At 42.3% G+C, this 12,578-nt stretch overlaps 1 protein-coding gene across 3 annotated transcripts; it reads left to right on the top strand.

Annotated features, from left to right (window-relative positions):
- The first annotated feature begins 7,717 nt into the window (after window positions 1–7,717).
- LOC112893791 lies at window positions 7,718–11,945 on the top strand. Of its 3 annotated transcripts, none has more exons than XM_025961287.1 (5): window positions 7,718–8,968; window positions 9,079–9,140; window positions 9,389–10,354; window positions 10,568–10,784; window positions 11,722–11,945. In XM_025961287.1, the coding sequence occupies exons 1-4, from the start codon at window positions 7,852–7,854 to the stop codon at window positions 10,766–10,768; spliced, it is 2,346 nt and encodes a 781-aa protein (XP_025817072.1). In that variant the 5' UTR covers window positions 7,718–7,851; the 3' UTR covers window positions 10,769–10,784; window positions 11,722–11,945. The 3 variants fall into 3 exon arrangements, with proteins under 3 accessions (XP_025817072.1, XP_025817071.1, XP_025817073.1); XM_025961286.1 differs by having other exon boundaries at window positions 7,731–8,968; window positions 11,718–11,945; XM_025961288.1 differs by having other exon boundaries at window positions 7,743–8,968; window positions 10,571–10,784; window positions 11,718–11,945.
- The last annotated feature ends 633 nt before the right edge of the window (window positions 11,946–12,578 follow it).

The following is a 12,578-nucleotide window of genomic DNA, read 5'->3' as shown; positions in this document are numbered from 1 at the left end:
GCGAAAAATAAACGAAAGTCTAATGATGATACAAGATGTCATGATAAAGCCCGTACATAACATCACTTGGTATGATCATCATTGGCTGGGGACACATCCCATTCCACCGACCAACCAGGAGGAAGCGTACACGGCCAAGTCAAACTAGCAACCATATCATCAAAAGTCTCACCTGAAAACAAAGCCACAAGTAAGGCTGAGTATACTAATACTCGGCAAGACTTACCTGATTATTGGTATATACTTAGCCGACTCCTAGACATGCAAGCTTTTTGGCCTGAGTGGTTTGTTTTTGCTGAAAAGCAACAAAGAATAGGTCCTTAAATTCAGATTTTAGCTTCAAGATTCTAGTTTGATTAACAATTCTAGATGATCAACTATCCGACATCATCTGACATCACACACGGTGGAAGTAACTAATTTAAGCATCTAATAAGATTAATCATCATCGTTATTCCTCTTTTGACTCTATGTGGTAAAAGGGTCAAACAGTCTCAATGGCTACAAGAAACGGACGATTCGAATCGAATTTCTTAACCTTGCAAGGCAAACCTAAACACACGTCACATGGTTACTCCTAAAATCACACGTGCAACGATTCCCTTCGATGGATTCCTTCTATGTAGTGAAAGTCACCTGTGCCTCGTCCTGCTCAAAGTCACACGGGGCATAGATCACATTGAGAGCCTAGGCTAGACTACACCGATGGATTCCTTCTCGTTCTGCTCGAGAACTTCCTTTCGTAGGGTAACGATACGGGATATGAGGAAAATCGCATCATTTCAAATTTTTTGAATACTTGCAAGTATGATTTTTTAGGGTTTTCCTATTTTCCACCGAGAAGGTGATTTGCACCCAATATTTCCCATGCTTATATCTATTTATCTAGTGTTATGGTGTATGATTGTGTTTGTATGGTCAAGCCATGGATTATGTATCAATTGCATGTTAGCAGTATTGCATTCAGATCTTGGTTTTATGTCGATCTGTGAACTAAATCTGAACTTTGCGTGTATGTTATGTATGATCAGTTATTTAGCAAGGGCCTACTACTGTTCACTATCATGTACTCATGGTTTTGATCGACCATACATCATTGAATGGTTGTATGCTTAATATATTTTTTAGCATTTATGTTTTGTTGAGTCTAGATGGTTACGTAGCTCATGTTTCTGATTTGAAATATGATTGCTTTCAACATGTTCCCATTCTTATTATTTGGTTTCCGATATCCTAGCCTACATGGGCTTTACCAAATTTGTTTTTGATCCATCCTATAAAGAATGAAACAATTGAAAAAAATCACCTATATTAGACGCACGGCTCTCCTCGTAGAGGACCCACTTGTCAGGGCAAAGGGGTACCAAAATATGGAGTAGGGCTCAAAACCACTCCCTAGAAAATGCTTCTGCTAAAAGAGCCAAACTATTTTGAGAAAATTCTCTCATCAAAAATTGTACCCATCTCTAGCTGCTGGGATGGACAGCCAAGGGAGAGGCGGACAGGCCTACTCGGCCATCGCCTCCGCTCCCATCGGCAAGCAGCAAGCGGGAGCACTATGTCACAGCACATCAACCCAGCTCCACTTTCCTCGTGCAGGAGCACTACGCTGCTGTCGCTGTTTGGTGTGCGTTGCACTACCGCCGCCCCAAACTCCCGTCGCTCCGGCAAACCCCTCTGTGCTCCGAGCCGTTGTTGAGCTCTGCGCCACAATTGGAGAGTTCCAGCACCGGTAACAGTGGAATTTAACAAAATGGCATATGAGGGATGAAAAAGCAAAATTAGTTAGATGTAAAGTGATTGTGATTCTGATACAAAAGTGATTGCAGAATTAAAAAGTGATTCTGATTAGTTAAATGTATAATGCCTCTTTACATGTTGAAGGAGTGACTGTATTTGTAAGATAACTATCTCTATGTATCTATAATCTGTGTATATCCCTTTTAACTTCATAATGGACAAATTTCAAAGCTCGTATGAATCCATTATATTTAGTTAATGATGGATTGTTAACATATCAATAAATTATTTCTATCTAATTGTATAATCACTTTTTAGACAAGTTAAATTTGTTTATGATGGATTTGATACAATTTATTGTTTATCATATATATTTTTATACAATAGTTTTATGGTTTCTAGAAATTCTATGAATATGAAATTCTTATTTATCAAGTTTTTTCAAAACACATGCATGCTTGTAGCACGTGCATCTCTACTATGAAAATAAAAGGACACATTATTCCACTCCCAGAAAGGACACAACCTTGCAAGTGAATGAATTATCCAATTCGATGAACCCTAACCATAGAACATGAACAAACAACAACAAATCTATCAATACAATAGAGAAATAATGAAAAATATTTCTCACCTAGATTAGACCCGCTATCTTGCTCATAGGGCCAGTATGTCAGGCCTCGGGGTTTGACATAAAGGATATAACCTGATTTTCTTGGACATTGCAAAATGTATTTCTATCTAAAATCCAAAAGTTTCTTCACCCAGCGCCTCACATATCCAATGTCTCTTTCCTCCTTTTTTCGGCGTCGATCACCGTGATTACATTCTTATAATCTCGTATGGAATCCTTTTGCATAGTCTATAGTCATGTGGTTTTCTTTTGTATGTCTTGTTGATTGCCTTCTTTTTATATGATATTGATTGGCTATTGCATTCCTTTGACAACATGGCAAATAATACGTACCCCACACCCATCATTTGCCAGCCTTACAAAATTTCTGCATTCATAGCAATTCCTTCCATTTAAATCTATGGTCTTTCCCAACCTCCTAAAATTGTCACGATCACCATGCACACAAACAATCACATCAATGTTCCCCCATCTATAATTAGAGTAATTTGAGGAAGCCTATAATCATGAATGATTCCTTCTTCTACGATTATGGAAGACTATAATCATGAATAATTCCTTCTGCGATTAAGTAAGACTATAACTATAAATAATTTCCAGTACTATTAAGGAAGGCGCAATCATGGATTACTATTTTCTTTTATAATTAATTGTCTTTAATACTATTGACTCCTTTCTCTCTCCCCGTGCCTATACAAGTGAGGTCGCAGATCTACCCAAACACGTACACTATATATCTCCTTCTCTGTTGTATTTGTTCCGATATCTCCATTCCGAGACTTACATCCACAAGTGTTGGGAGAGCATGTCTCCGAAACCAACTCAGACATAGATACGTGCTATGTATGCTGCATCTATAAAACATTTTTGAATTGAATTGGTTTATAGTATTTTTAATGATCATCTACACTAATTTAGTTTGTCTAGATTTACTTATTAAGCAAAGTTGAGTGTTGGCCACCAAGAACCTACTGATGAATTTACATCAGGTGACTTTATTAATTTTCTGTTAGCAAACTCTACATTTCATAGTTTGTTAGTAATATCTTATTATAAAATACTTTGTGTATATATGAAAAATTGATCATGCAAGCAACGGGTCTATCGACTGATCAAATGATTTGCTCAGTAGTGTCCTTTCAGTTACATATTTTTCCATTATTTGAATTTACAACGACCAGTGATGCTTGATTATTTATTGATTGCAAATTTGATCGTGTAAAACGGGGCATCAATTGTAACACCCTAATTTTTCAATTTAGGATCCCAGATAAAATTTGTTACTCCCTCCGTCCCAAATTATAGCTATTTCTAGCATTCAAATTTTGTCTCATAATATAGCTACTTTTAAGTTTCTAAGTGAATTTTTTTGTTATGAATCGAGGTCTAAAATGTCCCTCCTTAAATGCAAATTAATTATGGTATACAAATATGCATGCAAGCTAGATACAAAAGCTATAATTATATCTTAAGTAGTGCATGGTAACTAAAAAAGGGTAATATAGATTTTTACACTCCATCCTTAATCTATCTAAAAATTTTTAGAAATAGCTATATTATGGGGCAGAGTGAGTAGATTTATTGCAAGGTCATTTATGTTTTATTTATTTATTCTTCAATTTTAGAGCATTTATCATGAATTTAAATAAATTACATAGCCATAAAAATAAATATAAGGTTATATAGATTTTGTGCATTTCATGCCGCATTGCATTGTTTTATTTTTTGAGTTTCAGTTGAATTTAAATTCAAATAAATTTTCTTTTCTCTTTTATTTCAAAACGTTCTCTCTTTTCTTTTTCTCTCTTTTCTCTTTTTTCCTTCCCTCTCTCTTCTTTTGGCCCGGCCCAACCCCCTCTCTCTTTTTCTCTCTCCCTTCCCCCGCCGGCCTAGTCCACCGCACTCTCTTCTCTTCTTCTCTCTCTTTTTCTCTCCCTGCACACGCGGCCCATTTCCTCAGCTCAGCTCGATCTCCTGGCCCAGTCCGCCTTTCCCTCTCTCCTCCCCCCTCACGCCCTCGCTGCTAGGTGGGACTCGGCGTAGGGTCCATCTCCCACCTCGGACCGACTCTGACCCGACCGAGTCTGACCAAGAGCCATAACTGCGTTGTGCCCTAGGCACGCACGCGAAGACCCCCTTGGCCGTTGTTATAAAAGCAGCCGCGACCCCCCTTGACTCCCACCTACCTGCATCGCCACCTTTGCCCTCGCTCAACCCAGCCGCCGCCCCCGCCTTCTTCCTGAGCTTGGCCCGCCGCGTGGATCCCCCTCGATGTTCGTGCACCGCCGGAGCTCCCCGTGGTGAAGAGGAACCCTTTAGCCCTCTTCTCCCTCTCTATCTCACTCCCTCATGCGTCCAATCGCTCGTCGAAGTTCGGCCAAGCCGCCTCACCGCCGTGCGCCCCCTCCGGCATGCTATCTCTCCGCCCCAAGCCCCTAGATGAGTTCCCCGTCATCCTTGCTCTCTTCCCGACCTTTTCCCGAGCCGAACCGAGCCCCGGAGAACCAATTTCGGTGGACTCCGATGAGCCCGCCGCCGTACGCCGCGCTGCCGGCCACCCAGTGCCGCCTCCGAGCCTTCCGATTTGACCCAAGTCAAGCAAACACACACCGGTCAACCCTAGACCCTTTCGCACATAAGCCCCTCGGTTTTATCAAAATCAACCCACAGTCCTGCTTCCTTTCTTTTTTGTTTTAGCCCCTAAGCTTTCTAAAATTTGAACCCACTATCCAAAACCCTTCTATTTTCAATTTAACCCCCCAAGTTTTAGGTTTAATTCTATTTTAGCCCTCGGTTCATTCAGAGCCCTTTTAGATTCAAATTTTATACAAATAAGCTCCTGGAACCATATTTTAGTCATAACTTCTTCGTTTTAACTCCATTTGTATCGATTCTTGTGCTCACTCGATCCTTGTGATATGTACAATAGCTTTATCACCTTATTTTATTCTGTTTATAATGTTTGGTATATTGTTTCATATTTATTATACTTATTTGCCTATATGTACTTGTGTAATGCGATAGACGATGCGCAGTTCGAGGATCAGCAAGACCAAGCCTTTGAAGACACTGATCCTTTGATCATATTCCGATCCCAGTAATCTTTAATACACACTTTTACTTTATATGCGTGCATGTGTCTATAATATGATGGATCCCAAACTAAGGACGTACCTAGTTTCTATTGTATTTTCTTAATTAAATCTGGGTTATTTACTTTATGTTGGGTAGCTTTGCTAGTTGCGTATACCTTTAGGCTATGGTTGGTTAACTTGAAACAAATGTTATACTTGATTTACTTCATGTTCTCGGTTATTTAATGTTGTTAATCAAGATCATATGCTTAATTAGAATATGGAGAACCACCTAGAAAAATAGTGCAACCACAGTACTACATGGCTCTAATCTTGGCTAACTAATTAGAAACACTAGCTTATGATAATCTTACCGAAAGGGCAAGAGGGGTTGTATTGACAGCGTATAGCTCAGTCCTATTGAGAATTTTGATATGTGGTCCTTAGCTAAGGCACTTCCTCACTAAAGAAAGTTATGATCGCTTTGACTTAAAATCTTAGTGGATTGTCATTAGATAGTGAACATTTGTAAAGGTTCCGCAAACCCGGACATTAAGAGAAATACAAATTGTGGGTAAAATATACAACACTGGTATTTCTACTATGGCCTTTTCATCCTGGCTTATACCTTTTGCGAGGTGCTCGAGTGCGTCATGGTATTCGAGCAGCATGTCACGGTCATGATGTCGTGAACTCGTGATGCAGCCTGACCTGCTTGGTTCTATACACATACACGATATTTCATAGAAAAAATTGTTTTTCTATAGAGGGCACCAATCCTATAATGTTTGTTTTTGAGAATGCATGTTCGTGCTAAATTTTGGAATGAGAGGATCATTAATCTCTATTTTTTTCATTGAACAATTATCTGGCTAAAGTTGTTGGAATTTGTAAACACATTGTGCAGCTTTATTGGTAGGATATATCAGCCAAACTAACGGAAGTGTCAATAAAGGAAGGAAAAACATATCCCGGTGCCAAATGAGGAACATAAGTGACGAGAAAGGAATGAAAAAATATATCTCGGTGTTAAATAAGGAAGATAAAAAATTTCTAGTGTCATAGGCAATCAGCTTTGTATCCGGTGTTATATTAGGAACTTTCTCATGGATAATTGCAAGTTTTATTAGTATTAACATAAGACGTTAACTTACGGTAAATATAAATCTTTTGTTCACTATATTTTGAAAACACGTGCACCGAATGTAGATTTCCCCTGGTCTAGAATAAAAATCTGATATTAAAAGCTGGACCCATTTTCCCGACTATATTCCATGGTTTTTATCAAGAAATTTCGATATTTAACATCAAATTCGCACACCTCACGTCTTAAGCCTTTCAAAATATAAACTTCCGCTTGTGAATTCTTTCGATTTGGATGATTTCTTCTCCTTTTTTGAATTTCTCTCTTCTCTCTTTCGTGTTCAGTTTAAAACCAAGTGAGCGGACCATTTTGTCCATGACCAATTGGATTCAACCGTCCTTTAAAAAAGATCCAGCAGGCGCCAAGCCCGTCCAGGAGCCCTACGCCATGCCGGCCTACGCAACTAGGGCCGCTAGCCTGAGGTTTCACCTGCGCCGCTAGGTCCGAAGCAGCGTGGGGTCAGCACCAGCTCTAGGCGCTGCGATTGCCTGCACCACTTCCTCTCCCACCGCCATGGTGACGAAACTGGCGGGGATAGGGGCAAGCCCCTGGTAGCTGAATGGAAGGAGGAGGAGAACGAAATCAAGAGGCTGGTGTTTGGTGGCTGGCCAGTCGGACAGCAGCGGCCCCACCGCTACGTGAAATGTTCGTGGCGTCCTTGGAGGTCGATCGTCGCCGCGGGGGTTGCAACTATGATTGCCGCGACGGTGACAAGAAAGATGGCAGCGGCGGGAGGGCGGACGCGGGTTCTAGTGGCAAAGTGTGTTGATGTAGCGGAGCTGGCGGCCGGTGCTGGAGGCTGACGAGGGACAACGGTGGAGGTCAGCAGAAGAGTGGCGAGTGAGCAAAGGACGCCGGCGATTGAGATGAAGAGATACGCGAGGAGGTTAAAGGCAAATTTATCCATTTCCTTAACGTGTAAAATGAAATCAAAAAGGAAAAGAGAGAAATTGAGAAAAGGAGGAAAAAATTTTCAAATTGAAAGAATTCACAGCGGGTTATATTTTGAAAGACCGACAAATTGAGAGTTAAAAAATGTAAGAAATGCGAATTCAATGTTAAATATTGAAATTTGTCGTTTTCATCCTAGTCCGCAGAGCGTCGCAATCTCCACTCTCGCCCTGTGCGCCGCCCCGCCGTTTACTTCCATTCATTTCGTTCTTCATCCAGTGGTGAGCGACGGGAGGAAGCCTCGCACCGTGGCCGCGCCTCGGCCGCCATCCACGGATCCACCCGACCACCGACGCCTCTCCAGGCCGATGGCAGCACAGCTCATCAATGATGGCCCCACCACCACCACTTCCCTCGCCGACGACCTCCACGCCGTTGCCGAGATCCTGCTCCGCCTCCCGTCGCCGGCTGCCCTCGTACGCGCTGCGCTCGCGTCGAGGCGCTGGCGCCAGGTCGCCTCCTCCCCTGGGTTCCTCCGCAGGTACCGCTCCCGCCACACCTCGTCGCCCTTGCTCGGCCTCTATGTCCCGCGCTCGCACGCCGGGCTCCCCTCTTTCCAGCTTGCGGATTCGGTCCGGTCCGATCGCGCCCTTGCCAAATTTGTGCGCGCGGGCGATTTCAATCTCACCGGCCTCGGGAGCCACCCGGAGTGGCGCCTCCTTGACTGCCACAACAGCCGCCTCCTCCTTTCCAGAGGCGAGTCACGCGCCGTGTACAACCCCGTGTCCGGGCGCGAACCCCTATGGCTTCCGCTTCCGCAAAATAGCCCCCTCGAAGGCACCTTCATTTCTGAATGCTTGTTGCAAGGCCATAGCGACGATGCGGCATCGTTCCGCGTGGTCAGTGTGCAGCACCGTGGCCGTGACCAGATGGTGCGAGCTGCTGAGTACGACTCATGTACTCGCCAGTGGCATCGCCATCAGTGGGTGATGAACATCAACAGACCTCAACATGAGCAGGCGATGCACGCCGGTAGGCTCATCTTTTGGAGATACGAAGATACTTCATTGCTCTTGCTCGACACGGCCACTGTGGAATTCTCCATACTTGGTCTCCCCTTCCCCTTCTTCCAATTGTCAATGTATGCCATAGGAGACACCGTCAATGGTGTCTGCTGCCTTGTGGGCCTTGTTGGGAGCATTAACAACCTTCATTTGCAAGTGTGGCTGCTAAAGGAGGATGGTGTTACCAAGACGTGGGAGCCAGAGAACAAAGTTCCAGTTAGCCAAGTGTTTGGCAGGGATGCCCAACTGAATCAAGTCCATGTCGTAACCAATGGAGTAGCTCTTCTAGGTGGAGGTCGGTGCCACCAATTTGCCATCAATCTGAAGAAAATGTGTATCGATGCTGAGTTTGAGTGCAGCGCTCTTGGTTATCCTTTGCAAATGCCATGGCCACCTGCTGTGTTGGTGGAAACTGGTAGCGGTAAGTGATCTGCACTTGACACTTGAGATAGATGTTCAACAGAAAAGTATGAGTGAACTGCACATTTTGGTTACTACTTACACTGGTCAATTGTGGTAACTTTGCTGCAGAGACTATTAATTTTATTGGGGATGTTGTAACAAAAAATCTTTCGGCAATTGAAGAAACTGAGGTATTTATGAATTTTACCCCCCGACTTGTATTTCTATCAAAAGATATTCCAACATTTTGTGTACCAGCCATACATGATAATTGCCTGTGCATCTTTGTTCACTCACAATTTGTTGTATAGCAATTGTACTTTGTATTGCCATTTAAGTTTATCGATGTTTTGCCCCTAAAATTAAATGCTGCTGCAACCATTCTTGCAAAACTTTGTTCATTAATAATTCTTGCAATTGTTTCTTATTTATTTGTTAGATGAATATGATGGTTGGCATCCAATGTGACAAGATGGTTCACAAAAGCAAGACAATCCCTACTAGCAGGCTAGATCTTGTTGGTGACATGATCCCCTATAACCAAATGGTTGTCCATGGCAGTGAGATGGTTCAAGGTATTCAGACGACTCAAGGTAATGACCCTGCTGAGTCAGTAGTACGAACCAAATCAAGATATGGCAGCGAGATGGTCTCTAGTGATCATGGTGGTCAGATGATCAACAGTAAACAAAATGTCATCTGTGGTAGTGAGATGGTTCAAGGTATCGAGATGACTCATGATAATGGCACTGCTGAGGTGACTACCGCATCAAGATGCAGCAACATGATGGATCACAGTGATGAGATGATCCACTGCAACCAAATGGTTATTCGTGACAGTGAGATGGTTCACAGTATTGAAATGACTCGTGGTACTTACACTGTTGAGGCGGCACCTACCACATCAAGACATGGCCATGAAATGGTCCCTGGTAGGAAGATGGTTCATGGTTGTTCAGTTATCCGCTGTAATCAAATCGCCATCCATGACAAGCAGATTGTTCAAGGTATTGAAATGCCTCATGGTAATGACACTGCTGAGGCAGCACCAGACGCACCACCAACCACAGCAAGACGTCGGAGAAAGAATTCCATCATCTGGGAGCATTTCACTACTGAAACCAATTCTGATGGATGCACACGAGCATGCTGTAATTATTGCAAGAGAACCTTTGCTTGCTCCAAAACAGCAGGCACTAGCCATCTAAAGAGGCACATTACCCTGGGTTCATGTCCTGTGGTGAAAAGTCAAGTGCCACCTTCATCAGGACGGACAGGAAATCGTGGCAGCTGTGCTGCAGGGAAACCTTCTAAGAGGCAATGCATACATGCTGGCCCTGGAAACAATACATTTAATCGAAATGGCAATACATCGTATCTGGGGAACATGGATATTCTGACTGAGGTATTTAAGATTTTTTCCTAATTTCTATCTCTGTTTAAAAGAATGCAGCTGTGTATTTTGCAACCACAGGAGTCAGGAGGTAGTTTGCCACTGAATCTTTGTTCAGTCAAGTTTTCTTATTTCTAATTGTGTTTTATTACATTTAACTCGGTCTGTTTTTCTGTTGTCTACTCTAAAACCATTCATTTTTTATAACTAAAACCATTCATTTAGCAGCCTCTAGCTACAAAACAAGGAAATGAATACTCAATATCAAAATGCTTAAAAGTGTTACATGACATGGACAACGTGTCGGATGAGATCAAGCATCTTGCCTTTCATGTTCTCAAGGATGCAACAAATCGAGAGATATTCATGAGCTATGAATCAAGGCTCCGTGGTTTGTGGTTGAAGAAGGAAGTTACCAAACTTTGAACATAACAGACTCTATGTAAGTCTTGTTGTATTTTCCCTCTACTTTGCAGCTCCGTTTTGTTGTTTGCATTTGTTCAAGGTCGAATATTTTAGTTTCAAGATTGCAATTTTTTGAGCAATGCTTAATAAGTGTTATATACCAAGTGCATTGATTGTCAGTCAGATCCCTGTTACATCCTAAATACATTTCTTATGAAAACTTATGAACTTATCTACTCAAGTGCTTAAGTCAATGGTGAAAATACACTGTTCAGGATCAGTATCACATTTTGTTTCGTAGCTCCTACCTTGTGGTCCAGTAACATACTAGCATTTATACATGAAGGAATGATATCACCTCCCATAAACTGGTTTAATTCAGTTGATATAACACCTGATTGATTCAACAGGTCGTCTGATATGGCACCTTGTCAGCACTGTTTGTATATATATCAGTTTCTTGTTTAAGTCTGGCTGCTGTATAATCCGAATAAACAAGAGAAGCTTAAACAACAGGCTGCAAACATACAGCCGTGATTTTCTTTCTTTGAATGGCACACCAGTCTTCTTTTTTCTTTTTTGAGATGTTGCCTTTGTTCACAATGCAAAACATAAAACAAAGGCTTTTTGAAGAGAGAATTTCTTGAATCCCAAGGTCCTCTGATAAATCAGAACTTCAAGTTTTATGGTTGGAGGAAGTTTGTGCAAGTTCTGTTGTTTGCCCTCTATTTTACATTTATCTTTTTGAGTGCAACATTCAAGCTTGGATATTTCAGTTTGGAGATTGATCGTTTGATGTAATGTGCATCCATTGTTTGGCCAAAAGGAAATGCTACATTTATATATAAAGTCATGATGTTTCGTGCCTTAAAAAACTTCGAAATTATGTTGATTGCTTGATACGATGCCTGATAGCTCATTGTTTAGACCATTCTTTCTCATAACTGCCTTGCTTCTTCTGGCATTTTAGGTAGAAAGTGCATGTCCGCCAAGGTCACGAAGAAGGGACCAAGCAACAGTTGCTTCGACCTTACAAGAGCCAAGGTCACATATACATGTGACTCCTGCTGGCCCTTTAGATGTGTGTACACAGATTTATCTTCTATAAAAATTGATGTGTTATTTACTTGTTTTTTTAGAACTATTTTTTTATAATGGATAACTTTATTCAAGGATCAAACACAGGTTACAGAAATGAGGCATAAGGCGCCCCATTGAACAGATTGCAGAGCCTGCTGCACAGGCATTCACAATAGTACAGGCACGAAGATGCTCTTGAATGTTGCCAAGCTAGCTAGCATCAGAAAAAAAAAGGCCTCTAGCTAATCTGTGAGCAGTTGTGTTTGCAGTCCTTGGAATTTTTCTGCACTGGGAGGTCTTTCCGTGGTGGTTGTTGAGGAAGTCTGCAAGCAGTGGTCTCATACGCCAGTTGGCAGCTTGTGTTATGAAATCCTGCTGCTGAAAATTTGTTGCCAGCAACTGATTATCTGTGGTGTAGGTAATGTAGGTAACCTGGTCAAGGCCGAGGTGTGGCACCAGTACAGATGCTAGATCGCTTCAGCCTGTGAGGGATCTTGCACGTCCTGTGCTTGTGCTTGTACCAGAATACCGTTTTGGAGAGTGGACGTTGTGTCATGGAAGACTCCTAATCCAGCATTCCAGCTTTCCTAGGAGCACACCCTGTACGCCCTCGCAGCATTGGCACGAAAGGGCGCATGGCAATGGCATCTTAGCCTGAGTGAGCACGACCTGGCCTGGCCAACCCCAACCCCATGCGGCCATGCCCTGTGCCAAGCTGGTGTTCCATCCCAACTAGAACATTAAGCACGCT

Source organism: Panicum hallii, chromosome 5 (assembly GCF_002211085.1).
Source record: "Panicum hallii strain FIL2 chromosome 5, PHallii_v3.1, whole genome shotgun sequence".
NCBI lineage: Eukaryota > Viridiplantae > Streptophyta > Magnoliopsida > Poales > Poaceae > Panicum > Panicum hallii.
This window is presented reverse-complemented; position numbering and strand designations above follow the sequence as displayed.

Excerpts from the sequence above, each read along its gene's own strand:
- LOC112893791 (XM_025961287.1), top strand. The coding sequence starts at position 7,852 with ATGGCAGCACAGCTCATCAATGATGGCCCCACCACCACCACTTCCCTC. Across the intron at positions 8,969-9,078 it reads GTTGGTGGAAACTGGTAGCG|AGACTATTAATTTTATTGGG; the intron begins GTAAGTGATCTG and ends ACTTTGCTGCAG. Across the intron at positions 10,355-10,567 it reads ACATGGATATTCTGACTGAG|CAGCCTCTAGCTACAAAACA; the intron begins GTATTTAAGATT and ends CCATTCATTTAG.